This window comes from Osmerus mordax, chromosome 28 (genome assembly GCF_038355195.1).
Source record: "Osmerus mordax isolate fOsmMor3 chromosome 28, fOsmMor3.pri, whole genome shotgun sequence".
Taxonomy (NCBI): domain Eukaryota; kingdom Metazoa; phylum Chordata; class Actinopteri; order Osmeriformes; family Osmeridae; genus Osmerus; species Osmerus mordax.
In genome coordinates, this window is record NC_090077.1 from 5821407 (window position 1) to 5837090 (window position 15684).

General features: G+C 43.5%; 3 protein-coding genes across 4 annotated transcripts; 1 reads left to right on the forward strand and 2 right to left on the reverse strand.

The window, feature by feature from the left end:
• Nucleotides 1-16: 16 nt before the first annotated feature.
• Nucleotides 17-5293, reverse strand: LOC136937850 (uncharacterized). The gene is made up of 12 exons (XM_067230966.1): nt 5256-5293; nt 5135-5176; nt 4885-5006; nt 2940-3034; nt 2784-2831; nt 2333-2611; nt 2027-2204; nt 1639-1818; nt 1097-1474; nt 779-848; nt 277-676; nt 17-106 (listed from the first exon to the last, which is right to left on the reverse strand). The coding sequence occupies exons 1-12, from the start codon at nt 5291-5293 to the stop codon at nt 17-19; spliced, it is 1920 nt and encodes a 639-aa protein (XP_067087067.1).
• Nucleotides 5294-5378: 85 nt separating this feature from the next.
• On the reverse strand, nt 5379-8779 carry LOC136937851 (serine/threonine-protein kinase prk-2-like). The gene is given in 10 exon segments (XM_067230967.1): nt 5379-5468; nt 5633-6032; nt 6135-6204; nt 6453-6795; nt 6918-7174; nt 7381-7558; nt 7687-7965; nt 8138-8185; nt 8294-8396; nt 8398-8779. Coding segments are annotated over 10 exon segments (1809 nt in total). The 5' UTR covers nt 8439-8779.
• Nucleotides 8780-11800: 3021 nt separating this feature from the next.
• On the forward strand, nt 11801-14544 carry LOC136937779 (zinc finger protein 271-like). Of its 2 annotated transcripts, none has more exons than XM_067230899.1 (2): nt 11801-11888; nt 13036-14544. In XM_067230899.1, exon 2 carries the CDS (start codon nt 13238-13240, stop codon nt 14093-14095), a length of 858 nt encoding a protein of 285 aa, XP_067087000.1. In that variant the 5' UTR covers nt 11801-11888; nt 13036-13237; the 3' UTR covers nt 14096-14544. The 2 variants fall into 2 exon arrangements, with proteins under 2 accessions (XP_067087000.1, XP_067087001.1); XM_067230900.1 differs by lacking the exon at nt 11801-11888 and adding an exon at nt 12269-12384.
• Nucleotides 14545-15684: the final 1140 nt, after the last annotated feature.

Below are 15684 nucleotides of genomic sequence, written 5' to 3' on the forward strand. Positions count from 1 at the left end.
CCGTCCAATCCGGTGTTCATCTGACTCCATAAGAACCTTGTTCCAACCTTCCTTTGACAGCTTTCTTTGGATCCAGGGTCTGTGCTCTGTGATCTCTAATTGTTTTCTACAGGATTTTGTATTATTCCAGAGTCGGGTTAACCCTGGCCAACCCTATGAACTTGTAAACACACTCACCTTGACCTGATCCTCAGGGAGATATCCTCCTCTCCTGAATGTAGTCGGGGGGGATATAGATGTGTGTTGGGGGGGGGGGGGGGGGGGGGGGGGAGGGACAGTGGGGAGGTCGGGAGGACGACCGGGGGGCAGGGACGAAGGCCAGGGCAGTTCTGGAGGCCGGCCAGGAGGCAGGGTGAAAAGCCGGGCCAGCTCTGGAGGCAGACCTGGAGGCCGTCTGGATGTGCAGAGGTGCTCAGGGGGTCGGTGGTGGTGACCAAGGCTGGGCTTCTTATGTGCAGAGAGCTCTGGGGGTGCTGGAGTCGACCAGGACTCTGCTGGGGGCTCAGGAGGAGCAGAGGGCTCGGTGCTGGGCAGCACGGGCACCAGGCTTCTGGGCAGCACGGGCACCAGGCTTCTGGGCAGCACGGGCACCAGGCCTCTGGGCAGCACAGGCAGAGGGCCTCTGGGCAGCAGTGCTGTATCACTCATTTCTGGGATGGTGGACACAGCACGGGCCCTGGGGAGAACAACATTACTCACTCATGGCCTTTCGCAGAATCAATGCTTCATCTGAAAACTCAGTTGATGAGGTTCAAAGTTGTAGAGGTTTACCACTGACCTGCCAAGTTCTGTCTCCCTTTCCATGTAGCCCTGCTTTGCCTCTGGGTCCTTGTCTAGGCCGCATCCCACTGTCAGTAGTAGGGGATGGACACAAAAACATGGAAAAGCAAAATAGGATTATAAAACCAAAGTAGTTATTTACCAACCTCTAGAAAAGGTAATTGGAACAAGACACATGAGTGCAGAGAGCCTGGAGAGACCAAACCAAGACCAGAACACACACACACGGAGACAGACAGAAAACACCAGGGGCAAGGAAGACCAGGAGAACTTAAACTGGTGCGTGGCTGTGACTGTCTGTGTTTGTGTGTCTTACCTCTTCCATGTGTACCATGTGAGGTCATTGTTGTGGAAGTGGTGTTTTTAGGGGACACCTCGGGGCTCCTGGGATCTACCCTACACCTCTTGGTGTTGCCCTGGGACAGGGAGAGGGAGGACGAAGACGAGGCGTCCTCAAGGGTCAGTGCCGTCGAAGACTCCCCCGAATCCTGTCTCTCTTCCAGCACTCTCTTCCTCTTTCTCTCCCCTCCTCTGCTGCTCTCTGCATCTCTTCTTTCCTTTCTCTTTCTCTTTTTCTGTCTCCCTGCTTTCCTCTCCTCCTCTGGATGCAGCCACGGGTGGAGAAGGACTTCCTCTAGAGTAGGCCGTTCTTCGGGGCACTTTGCCAAACACAATTTCAGCAGGTTCTTGCATTCTGGAGAGAGAAAGAAAGAGAGAGTGAGAGCGAGAGATAGCAGAGAATATGAAAGAAGTGGAGGAAACTGTGGTCAGTTTCACATACAGACAGAAAGCATGTGTGTGCCTCTGTGTGAGTGTGTATGTTTATTTTTCTCATCTGCGTGTGGATGCGTGGCTTACGTCTGGAAAACCCATCCATGGTAGGGATAGGATCACAATAAAGGACGTGGTCGGGTGTGCGAAAGGGGAATATCCCAGACAGCATGTTATATAACAGTACCCCCAGCTGCCAGACAGCGGATGGAACCGCCTGGTAGGAACCATGGAGGTACCATTCAGGAGGGATGTACATTTTGGTCCCTGACACACACACACAAAACAACCTTAGTTAAACCGCACATGGAAGTGTGTGTACGCATGTGATTGGGTGCAATTGCAACTGAGTCCATTCTTTATTTCCGCTCAAGACCTTGTGTTTGTCATCATGGTAAATCTTCGATGATATATTGCTCTTTAATATGGATTGGGGGGGGGGGGGGGAGAGAAAATACAAGAGTAGGGAACGTACCAAGGAACTCGGTGTAGGGTGCTTCTTGAATAATGCAGCCACAGCCAAAGTCCAGAACCCTAATCCGTGGAACTGCAGAACCGGTCTCGACCAGAAGGTTCTCTGGCTTAATATCTCGGTGGAGGACACCCCAAGAGTGAAAATTGACCATGGCCTCAACCAGCTGCCTCAGGATGATCTACAGAAAGAGACAGAGAGAAAGATGAAGGACAGTTGGGAGAGGGAGGGCAAATGGTGATGAATGTTGGCTCACAAATAGCTCTTTGGAAGTGGATGGCCGTGACGAACTTGTCTGCACACACTCACCTTGGCCTGATCCTCTGGGAGATATCCTCCTCGCTCCTGGATATAGTCAAACAGTTCCACGGCAGGTACAGGCCTCTCCATAACTATAATGAGCTCTTGGTCCAGCTCGTACCAGTCCAGCAGCTCCACTGCTGCCTGACCGTCTCCTCCCCCTCCAAACCTGGCCTCACCCCTCACCTCCTCACCCCTGGCCTTCTCAGCCATGTCCGCCCCACCCTGTCCTACAATCAGTAGGAGCACCACCTCCAGGGGGAGCTGGCGGAGCTTCGCACCCAGGGTCTAAAACACAGAGAACACAACAACCAGGTAGAGTTCATGCTGCAATAGGGATGTTTTCTGTTGGAAGACTGTGGTTTTGGAAGACACAGACAATTCAGAATGAGAATCTAAAATGGAATATATGAATTCTGAGTAGGTTAGTAGGACTAAAAAGGGGGATTGGTCCACTCACCACAGGTGTATTTATCACCTTATCAATGGGAACATGCTTGACTGCCACCTATCGAAAGAGATGGGTGAGGGGAAATACAACATGTTGATTTATAGAAATGATATACTGCTCTGTGTGTGAGTATGTTTTTGTATGTGTATGTTATGTCATTCTTACAGGCAGGTTGTCCTCTATACGGAGTCCAGCGTAGACTGAGCCAAAGCCACCTTGGCCAAGACAGCTCAGTTCCACGTACTTCTCCTCAAACGATCCTAGAGATCACACACACATTCATGTATAATGAATATTTTTGTCTATCCATCTATCTCTTTTTTCTGTCTTTATTATGTTGTATGTTTAAATCTAGCTACCTTAGCTATCGTCTTTAACTATGTTGTTACTATATGCATCACTATGTAGCTATAGTCATTTAATTGAATGTGTTGTGTTCTACAATGTTGTAAGGCATTTGAAAAATACTAGAGCAGTTAATATCGTCATACTCACTCATGTTTCAAGGTGGGAGTGCATTGATATACACGTTATTGTGATATAATTACTATCTATTGAGTTAATTAACATTTGACTTTTTAAAAGCAATGTAGCCTTGATTTGCAGTGAGATTGTAAAATGCAGACATGTAGAGTGTTGTAGAATGGTATGCTGTTGTCATGGAATCAATTATGATGTCATAAGGACATCGGATTAGCCTTGTGCCTCATGAAACATGGCAAATTCAATAAAATCCACAAGAAAGTGACATTCACTTCAAGTTAGATAATATTGTAAAAAATAAAATAATCATATAGGTAGCCTTCAATCCAGCTCCATAGGATGTACTAGTTCAGTGCCTGTGCCATGAGAAGTGGGACTAAACAGGGTGCAATATTTATTTAAATAAAACCCTTTGCTCAGACAAATTAGTAGCCTATGTATTTAACATCTACTAAGCTCCTTAGCTACTCTTTGATACAACCTCCCAACCTTTCTCTTTTTATCAAAATGTTTTTTACTTTGCCATCACTTTGTGTCAACACTATCAGACTCCTAAACCACAATAATTCATATTTTTGTCTGATGGTGGTGACGGGGCAATGACGGACTTGACATTCATCGTGAAGTTATCATGTTTTTGTGGTTTTCAAGTCATTATAATAATATGAAATACAAAAATGGTGTTTAGTGTTTTCTAATAATTTATAAACACTAAATATGTGAAATGACAGTGTGTAAATCAGATGGTGGTGACATCTGATGATGTTGTACAATATTTGAAGGCATTTGAAAAATACTACAGCAGTTAATATTGTAATACTCACTCATTTTGAGGTGGGAGAGTGCATTGATTGGCAGGCTATCGTTGAATAATTATTATCTAGTGAGTTCATAAGAAAATGGACTAGAAATGTAGGCTACTTCAAAAAGTTTGCAGCAATGATCTGTTGGTTTTAAAATGATGCACATGTAGCTTTGTGGAACTGTGTGCTGTCATGACATCTATTATGATGTCATTATGACATAGTATCACCCTTGTGCCTCAAGGAACATGTCAAATTCAATACATTCCACAAGGAATTTACATTAAAATCAGGTTAGATAAAATAACAGTAAATAAAAATAATATAGGCCACCTACAATCCAGGCCCATCGAATATACTCGTGGCGTGAGAAGTGGGGCAAAACAGGGTGGAATATAGAATATGGCGTCTGCTAAATGACAAAAAAAAAAATGAAAAAAGAACCTTCTGATTAGACAAATTAGTAGCCTATGTATACACACGACAAACACAGATTGAGACTGCAGTAGCGAGAGCCGTGACGAGCACTGTATCGATAACTTGATAATAATGGCTGCCTGTCTGTCATTGAATTAACATCTCAATCACCGTCTGCATCACGGACATGGGCACTATCCTAGTATGAGCTCAAAAGGACAGGAGATCACTTTAATTTGAAATCAGTATTTGGAGATTTAAATTCCCAGAAATAAACAGACTAGTTAAGCATATAATGTGTTATTTATTTAGTGTGTCGTAAATATGCTTGGGACATTTAAAAAAAATATATATATGTTCTGTCCCAGGTGGTCTGTGGTGAGGCAGTGGATGAGCTGCACACCGACCCATGGTGTGTCCCCAGAGGTGAAGGGGAGGGGATGGACCACTGCAGCCAAGGGTGGAGCAGAATTCCCTCCAGAGTGGGCAGGTCTTTGCCAAACCGCCTCCTTCTGTAGGTCCATATCTTCTGAAGAGAGAAAAGGAAAGAGAGAGACAGCAGAGCATATGAGAGAAGTGGAGGGGATAGTGGTCGGATAGATACAGACGATGTGTGTCTCGTGCATGTCATTTCCTGCGTGTGGATGCGTGTCTTACGGGAGATATCTTCGGCTTGATCCTCTGGGAGATGTCTTCCTCTCTCCTGGTTTTACGTACACCATAGGAACATGTGTGTACTGTATGTATGCATATGGCTGTGCCTGTGTAGTTGTGTGTTGGTGTTCCCTTATGTTTCTCCCCACTAGCATCATTCATTCAGGTGTCCATTTTCCATGGACTTGTCAGCTTCATTCATGCTGTCCAACATCATTCACGTGTCTGTTCCCGTCCAATCCGGTGTTCATCTGACTCCATAAGAACCTTGTTCCAACCTTCCTTTGACAGCTTTCTTTGGATCCAGGGTCTGTGCTCTGTGATCTCTAATTGTTTTCTACAGGATTTTGTATTATTCCAGAGTCGGGTTAACCCTGGCCAACCCTATGAACTTGTAAACACACTCACCTTGACCTGATCCTCAGGGAGATATCCTCCTCTCCTGAATGTAGTCGGGGGGGATATAGATGTGTGTTGGGGGGGGGGGGGGGGGGGGGGGACAGTGGGGAGGTCGGGAGGACGACCGGGGGGCAGGGACGAAGGCCAGGGCAGTTCTGGAGGCCGGCCAGGAGGCAGGGTGAAAAGCCGGGCCAGCTCTGGAGGCAGACCTGGAGGCCGTCTGGATGTGCAGAGGTGCTCAGGGGGTCGGTGGTGGTGACCAAGGCTGGGCTTCTTATGTGCAGAGAGCTCTGGGGGTGCTGGAGTCGACCAGGACTCTGCTGGGGGCTCAGGAGGAGCAGAGGGCTCGGTGCTGGGCAGCACGGGCACCAGGCTTCTGGGCAGCACGGGCACCAGGCTTCTGGGCAGCACGGGCACCAGGCCTCTGGGCAGCACAGGCAGAGGGCCTCTGGGCAGCAGTGCTGTATCACTCATTTCTGGGATGGTGGACACAGCACGGGCCCTGGGGAGAACAACATTACTCACTCATGGCCTTTCGCAGAATCAATGCTTCATCTGAAAACTCAGTTGATGAGGTTCAAAGTTGTAGAGGTTTACCACTGACCTGCCAAGTTCTGTCTCCCTTTCCATGTAGCCCTGCTTTGCCTCTGGGTCCTTGTCTAGGCCGCATCCCACTGTCAGTAGTAGGGGATGGACACAAAAACATGGAAAAGCAAAATAGGATTATAAAACCAAAGTAGTTATTTACCAACCTCTAGAAAAGGTAATTGGAACAAGACACATGAGTGCAGAGAGCCTGGAGAGACCAAACCAAGACCAGAACACACACACACGGAGACAGACAGAAAACACCAGGGGCAAGGAAGACCAGGAGAACTTAAACTGGTGCGTGGCTGTGACTGTCTGTGTTTGTGTGTCTTACCTCTTCCATGTGTACCATGTGAGGTCATTGTTGTGGAAGTGGTGTTTTTAGGGGACACCTCGGGGCTCCTGGGATCTACCCTACACCTCTTGGTGTTGCCCTGGGACAGGGAGAGGGAGGACGAAGACGAGGCGTCCTCAAGGGTCAGTGCCGTCGAAGACTCCCCCGAATCCTGTCTCTCTTCCAGCACTCTCTTCCTCTTTCTCTCCCCTCCTCTGCTGCTCTCTGCATCTCTTCTTTCCTTTCTCTTTCTCTTTTTCTGTCTCCCTGCTTTCCTCTCCTCCTCTGGATGCAGCCACGGGTGGAGAAGGACTTCCTCTAGAGTAGGCCGTTCTTCGGGGCACTTTGCCAAACACAATTTAAGCAGGTTCTTGCATTCTGGAGAGAGAAAGAAAGAGAGAGTGAGAGCGAGAGATAGCAGAGAATATGAAAGAAGTGGAGGAAACTGTGGTCAGTTTCACATACAGACAGAAAGCATGTGTGTGCCTCTGTGTGAGTGTGTATGTTTATTTTTCTCATCTGCGTGTGGATGCGTGGCTTACGTCTGGAAAACCCATCCATGGTAGGGATAGGATCACAATAAAGGACGTGGTCGGGTGTGCGAAAGGGGAATATCCCAGACAGCATGTTATATAACAGTACCCCCAGCTGCCAGACAGCGGATGGAACCGCCTGGTAGGAACCATGGAGGTACCATTCAGGAGGGATGTACATTTTGGTCCCTGACACACACACACAAAACAACCTTAGTTAAACCGCACATGGAAGTGTGTGTACGCATGTGATTGGGTGCAATTGCAACTGAGTCCATTCTTTATTTCCGCTCAAGACCTTGTGTTTGTCATCATGGTAAATCTTCGATGATATATTGCTCTTTAATATGGATTGGGGGGGGGGGGGAGAGAAAATACAAGAGTAGGGAACGTACCAAGGAACTCGGTGTAGGGTGCTTCTTGAATAATGCAGCCACAGCCAAAGTCCAGAACCCTAATCCGTGGAACTGCAGAACCGGTCTCGACCAGAAGGTTCTCTGGCTTAATATCTCGGTGGAGGACACCCCAAGAGTGAAAATTGACCATGGCCTCAACCAGCTGCCTCAGGATGATCTACAGAAAGAGACAGAGAGAAAGATGAAGGACAGTTGGGAGAGGGAGGGCAAATGGTGATGAATGTTGGCTCACAAATAGCTCTTTGGAAGTGGATGGCCGTGACGAACTTGTCTGCACACACTCACCTTGGCCTGATCCTCTGGGAGATATCCTCCTCGCTCCTGGATATAGTCAAACAGTTCCACGGCAGGTACAGGCCTCTCCATAACTATAATGAGCTCTTGGTCCAGCTCGTACCAGTCCAGCAGCTCCACTGCTGCCTGACCGTCTCCTCCCCCTCCAAACCTGGCCTCACCCCTCACCTCCTCACCCCTGGCCTTCTCAGCCATGTCCGCCCCACCCTGTCCTACAATCAGTAGGAGCACCACCTCCAGGGGGAGCTGGCGGAGCTTCGCACCCAGGGTCTAAAACACAGAGAACACAACAACCAGGTAGAGTTCATGCTGCAATAGGGATGTTTTCTGTTGGAAGACTGTGGTTTTGGAAGACACAGACAATTCAGAATGAGAATCTAAAATGGAATATATGAATTCTGAGTAGGTTAGTAGGACTAAAAAGGAGGATTGGTCCACTCACCACAGGTGTATTTATCACCTTATCAATGGGAACATGCTTGACTGCCACCTATCGAAAGAGATGGGTGAGGGGAAATACAACATGTTGATTTATAGAAATGATATACTGCTCTGTGTGTGAGTATGTTTTTGTATGTGTATGTTATGTCATTCTTACAGGCAGGTTGTCCTCTATACGGAGTCCAGCGTAGACTGAGCCAAAGCCACCTTGGCCAAGACAGCTCAGTTCCACGTACTTCTCCTCAAACGATCCTAGAGATCACACACACATTCATGTAGAATGAATATTTTTGTCTATCCATTTATTTATTTTTTCTGTCTTTATTATTGTATAGTTTATATCTAGCTACCTTAACTATCATCTTTAACTATGTTGTTACTATATGCATCATTATGTAGCTATAGTCATTAAATTGAATGTGTTGTGTTCTACAATATTCTAAGGCATTTGAAAAATACTACAGCAGTTAATATTGTCATCCTCACTCATGTGTCAAGGTGGGAGTGCATTGATATGCACGTTATTGTGATATAATTACTATCTATTGAGTTCATTAACCATTTGACTAGAATTGTTTTCAAAGCAATGTAGCATTGATCTGCAGTGACCTTGTAAAATGGTGTACACATGTAGAGTTTTGTAGAATGGTATGCTGTTGTCATGGAATCAATTATGATGTCATAAGGATGTAGGATTAAGCTTGTGCCTCTTGAAATATGGAAAATTCAAAAATTCCACAAGAAAGTGACATTCGCATCAGGTTAGATAATATCCAGGTCCATAGGATATACTGGCCTGTGCCATGAGAAGTGGGACTAAACAGGGTGCAATATTTATTTAAATAAAACCCTTTTCTCAGACAAATTAGTAGCCGATGTATTTAACATGTACTAAGCTCCTTAGCTACTCTTTGATACAACCTCCCAACCTTTCTCTTTTTATCAAAATGTTTTTTACCTTGACACTTTGTATCAACACTATCAGACACCTAAACCACACAATAATTCGTATTTTTGTCCGATGGTGGTGACGGGGCAATGACAGACTTGACATTCATTGTGAAGTTATAATGTTTTTGTGGGTTTCAAGTCATTTTAATTATATGATGTATAAATATTGTGCTTCGTGTTCACTAATAATGTATAAATACTAAATGTGACATGGCAGAATGTAAATCAGATGGTGGTGACATCTGATGATGTTGTACAATATTTGAAGGCATTTGAAAAATACTACAGCAGTTAATATTAATTATATTAATATACTCACTCATTTTGAGGTGGGAGAGTGGATTGATTTGCAGACTATCGTTGAATAATAATTATCTAGTGAGTTCATAAAACAATTGACTGGAAATGTAGGCTCCTTCAAAAAGTTATGTAGCAATGATCTGCAGTGAGCTTGTAAAATGCATATATGTAAAATGTTGTAGAATGATATGCTGTTGTCATGGAATCAATTATGATGTCATAAGGACATCGGATTAGCCTTGTGCCTCATGAAACATGGCAAATTCAATAAAGTCCACAAGAAAGTGACATTCACATCAGGTTAGATAATATTGTAAAAAATAAAATAATCATATAGGTAGCCTTCAATCCAGCTCCATAGGATATACTAGTTCAGTGCCTGTGCCATGAGAAGTGGGACTAAACAGGGTGCAATATTTATTTAAATAAAAACCTTTGCTCAGACAAATTATTAGCCGATGTATTTAACATCTACTAAGCTCCTTAGCTACTCTTTGATACAACCTCCCAACCTTTCTCTTTTTATCAAAATGTTGTTGTTTTTTTACCTTGCCATCACTTGTGTCAACACTATCAGACCTAAACCACACAATAATCCATCATTTTGTTTGATGGTGGTGATGGGCCTCTGATAGACTTCACATTCATTGTGAAGTCATCATGTTTTTGTGGTTTTCAAGTCATTTAAATAATATTAAATATAAAAATTGTGTTATCTAATTATGTATAAATACTAAATGTGACATGGCAGAGTGTAAATCAGATGGTGGGGAAATGTGATGATGTTGTACAATATTTGAAGGCATTTGAAAAAATACTATAGCAGTTAATATTGTAATACTCACTCATTTCGAGGTGGGAGAGTGCATTAATTTGCAGGCTATCGTTGAATGATTATTATCTAGTGAGTTCATGAAAAAAAATTGACTAGAAATCTAGGCTACTTCAAAAAGTTTGCAGCAATGATCTGTTGGTTTTAAAATGATGCACAACAGCTTTGTGGAACTGTATGCTGATGTCATGAAATCTATTATGATGTCATTATAACATAGTATCACCCTTGTGCCTCAAGGAATATGGCAAATCCAATACATTCCACAAGGAATTTACATTAAAATCTGGTTAGATAAAATAACAGGAAATAAAAATAATATAGGCCACCCTAACAATCCAGAAATGGCTTCAAATGAACCAGCTAAAATGCAAAGGGGGATGTTATTGTATAGCCCCAGGTTGTACAAACACATTTTACAGGATAGAAGGTGTTTACAGGTAGGCTTATACCTTCTGACTACCTGTACAGCGGAATAATAATTTAAAGGAATGATCAGACGTTCAGGCGTTTGTCTCTTTAGCCATCAACCTTGTGGCATTGTTTTATTACAGAACTGTACGTGACATGCTGCTCTCCAGTCAGGTAGAGGGAGTGAAAAGAGGGTGAACATCCCCCTTTTAAGACAGTGATGTCATCAGTCACACGTGACTTCATGCCATATGAGGCACAACCTGAACAAATATAGTTTCATGCATTCATACACTTATCCACTCTCAACAGAAGGCATTCACTATCATGTCCTACCCCTCAAGCGGCAACCGGTTTTACGAAAATGGCTTGTAGCTATGAAGCGCCAAAGCCAGTTGCCCCCGGATTCAGAGTTTGCAGTTATCACTTTACAGAAGTGGATTATATTTATAAACCTCTTAAATACGCTAACATTACATAGGCTACACACACTGGCGTTTTTGACATAGCTAGCTCTAGCTCCTAAATTCACAGATATGATTGTAGCCTAATAATATTAGTAATAATTTAACGCACAAAGCTAGCTCTAGCTCCGTAAGATTAGCTACCTACACTGGTTTGTTATGTTTAACCCAGAGCCATAGAAAAAGAGAGTTGCGACACTTCCATAGACTCCCATTGTTATCGAGGAATGCGGAAGTAAAGCGTTTTCTTTTTCTATGGCTCTGGTTTAATAGTGAACAAGTTATCAACTGACCAGTGAGCATGTTTCACACAACTTGAAGGTAACACCACTTGGTGTTGTTCAACCTGTCAGTGTCAACTACATTTATATGTTCAGACAAAACCACATCTTCACACAAAGTAATTTAAACATGGCGGCACCCAGTTCTTTCCTACATAATTTCATAATTTACACACTAGAGATATCGATTATTTATATAATATGTCATACAGTTGTATGTTATATATTTTGTCCCTAAATGTATATAGCCGACTATTATAATATCACTGTGTCTAATCGCGATTCAGTTCCACTTTAAGGAACAGTGTGAAATACCCCCCAAAAAACAGTCAATCACCCCTTTAAAAAGTATTTTACAGTCATTGCATTGGTTTGTATCCACGGTTACGTGAGCTCTAAATCAATGTAGTTTATCATGGCGATACGTAAAGTTTAGTGTCCCTATGTTTTAACATTTTGAGACCTAATGTATTTGAAGATCAAAGCTCTGTTGCAGTTCTAACAGCTATGAAGGTACGTGCAATCGTTATATGCGTTGCTTTTGACATTGTATTGTATTCAGGATTTGCGCCTTTGTGCTTGTTTCTAAACTCATTTCGGTGCTACCTAATGTAGCTAGAGCTAGCTTTACTTCGATTATATTGTTTGCTAGATTCAGTGTTGTTTATTGTTTTTAAATTGAAAATGAGACACATGCAATAGAGTATAGTAATATTATTGGATAAAAAAATGTTGCACTTCTAATCCGAAGTCATTTTATTGTTAATTTACCAGAACGACCAAACTTTATCTCAGAACACACTCGGAAGACCCAGATAGCACACCTACGTCTTGCCGACGTCGGCTGTGTGGACGATTAATCAAAGCTGCACCACTCGGCCGCACTACAGATATATCCTGTTTATATATTTAGTTCGGAACTCTCAGACAGCAAATATTTCACTCCACGATCTGATATTTGGGGGGTCAGATGGCTGAGCGGTTTGGGAATCGGGCTATTAATCAGAAGGTTGTCGGTTAGATCCCTACCGTATAGCATATAGCCTATAGGCTATATGCTATTGCTAATAGCCTATTGACTTTGATAGGAATATAAGGAGACAATGAAAAACAATATGCATGACCACCCAAAATGGGCTATTAGCAATAGCTAGCTACTTGATTCAACTTGGATTTTCTGTGTGGGTATTATAATGAAGAGACACAATTCAAGTTAATGGCTGTGGCCGTGACAACAGTAACTGCCGATTTTAGCAGAGGAGAAGACACAGGTTTTACAAGTTTCATAAGCACTTATACCACATTGGGTTCCATCCTCTTACTCCAACGAGCAGCTCTTAGTTTTTGTTCTTAGGTAAAATTTGGTCGTTCTGAAATCGTCTACTTTTCCCTGTGAAAGCAAGTTGTTTCACCTTTGGCCTAGTTCAGACAAAATCTGAATTTCCGCAGTCTGAATTTCAGCAATCTGAATTTGAATTATTAAATTTGGCATACAAATAATTCTGCCCCTCCACTCCATGCTCGTTACTGTAGTTTTGTGGGGGTTGCTTTGAAAGGAGGAAGTGGGATATTTTGGTTTGAATCGTGTAAAAAAGAAGCTAAAATAGCTACCTTTGCGCAACTTGCCTACCCTGCCTCTAACTGGAACTGTTTCTTCCAGATCCCCTACTGGCCAATCATACTTGATCATGGGCGGAGACCAGAAAGAGAAGACACCTTAAGGCTCCAGAGAGACTACAGAGACTCAACCAGAAACGGCAGTAACTAGACAGAGGAGCCACAAGAGAGAAACAAGCTTCCAGAGACTTGATACAAGACAGGATCCAGAGAGACCAGACAGAGAACAAAGAGAGAGCTGAGTTATGGAGACACATCACTGTGCTACATGTGGGAAGAGCCTTTCCTCATCCAGTAAGCTCAAGAAGCACATGATGATCCACACTGGAGAGAAGCCCTACAGCTGTGACCTCTGTGGGAAAACCTTTAGCCAGGCTAGCCATTTCAGAATTCATAGAAGGATCCACACTGGAGAGAAGCCCTACAGCTGTGACCTCTGTGGTAAAGCCTTTACCCATGCTAGCAGTTGCAAAGTTCACAGCAGGATCCACACTGGAGAGAAGCCCTACAGCTGTGACCTCTGTGGTAAAACCTTTAGCCACTCTGGCCATTTCACAACTCACCGCAGGATACACACTGGAGAGAAGCCCTACAGATGTGACCTATGTGGTAAAACCTTTAGCAGCAAAAGGGGTTTTAGAGATCACTGCAGAATCCACACTGGAGAGAAGCCCTACAGCTGTGACCTCTGTGGTGAAACCTTTAGCCGGTCTGGCCAATTCAGAACTCATAGAAGGATCCACACTGGAGAGAAGCCCTATAGCTGTGACCTCTGTGGTAAAACCTTTACCTGTGCTAGCAGTTTGACAGTTCACCACAGAATCCACACTGGAGAGAAGCCCTACAGCTGTGACCTCTGTGGTAAAACCTTTAGCAGTAATAGAAGTTTCACAGTTCACAGCAGGATCCACACTGGAGAGAAGCCCTATGTATGTTACCTCTGTGGTAAAACCTTTAGCCATGCTAGCAATTTAACAGTTCACAGCAGGAACCACACTGGAGAGAGGCCCTACAGCTGTGACCTCTGTGACTATTCAGGTAAAACAAATGATCATCTGAAGAGTCACCTGCATGTTCACAATAGAAAAACTCCAAAGCAGTGATGTCTGGGGCCAAGCTGCCCCAGCAGTCACCACCTGAGAACTTCTGTATGACCCACAGTTGGAAGAACTACCGGCCTACAACTACAAAATCTCAATCCCTCTGCTGTTAGACTGCTATCTCCCAAGGTTTCTTCCATTTTGTCATCTAACTTTTATTGATGTATGACTATTACAAACCTTGTCTAGGGGGAAAGGCTGTAACACTAGACAAACACACAAGACAGAACACACATGCAAACAGGGCGAAGGACGAAACAGCCTGTGTTTTGCACCTCTCTTTCACCAACTGTCTTTGGAAACCTCACAAGTTTTTTCTCCCATTTTTTCAAATTTTCCTTGTCTTCCTTGAGGGTTTAGGTTGGTTAAGGGGCAGTTCTACGGGCATATGTGAAGCCCTCTGTGACATTGCATTAAAAAGGGTTATACAAATAAATGTGATTTAAATTTGATGATCAGTCGTCCAATGCACACTTATTTTTATCCATTGTTGAAGAACATGGACTCACTTCTCTGTATTTACATTTACAAGTAAAGGGTCAAGAGACTGGATGGTTCTGAAACAAAAGGGTTTATTGTCCTATTTACCAGATGATAGCCTGATAACAGGGCAGTTTACACCCTTCTCTCTTACCTCACTGGATGATGAAGACTGGAACAGAGATGTGTTAAACATAGTGCTGGGCGGTAGGCCTATGTCCTAAGATTTACGTCATCACAGTATAATTTTGTAGCACGGACGGTAACAGTAGGCTATATATCACGATATGTGAGTTTTTTCTTAACATTTTCAGTCCATTTGTTTCAGTAGAATGCAATCGGCACCGGCCATAATCTGCCGCAGTGAATTGCCACAGAACATGTAGAGTTCAACAGTAGGCTACTTTTATGGGATCAGAAGAAAACTTTGTTCAGTATTAGTAGTAAGCTAGTGGTAACAAATCTGTTGCTATACAATAAACATTTCACAATTCTAACCAACCTTTAAGTCTCTGTAAACGCTGAAGTTGTGTCATTTAAAAACCGAACGATAAAGACCGAAAACGATGGTCTAATCTACTCCATCTATACAACACTGATTATGAGGATGCGGAAGATTGGTTGCAACATTTGCATAGATTGCTTGCGATATTGGGGTTTAAATTCTGCACAGTCATTTTATGCCGTGCCTGGTGTGAATGGGGCCTTGACAAATGCAATTCGTGGAAGGCTTTACTGCGCATTTAACGTTATGGTCAAGATTCATATTGTAGGCCTAATTCATACCGGCATATTTCTATGCCGTTTATACCGTCCCCCCCAGTTTCTACCCATTTATATTTGTAAAAGGACACTGAAACGCACATACATATAATCACACATAATTCGTTATGTAAATGCTGGTGTTTTAACTTCAGGATTCATTTAAGTGGGTGTATACAGGTTCAACAGCATGGGCCCCAAGGGGCCCTGCCAGGGGGGGCCATGGCCCCCCTGATGAAATCGCCCCCCACGGCTCCCAAAAAGCCCCTGGATAAAATCACGGAAATTAAAGTATAAAATACAAATAGCTGCATTTCCATAAGCTATACATTTACATATAATTTAGATAA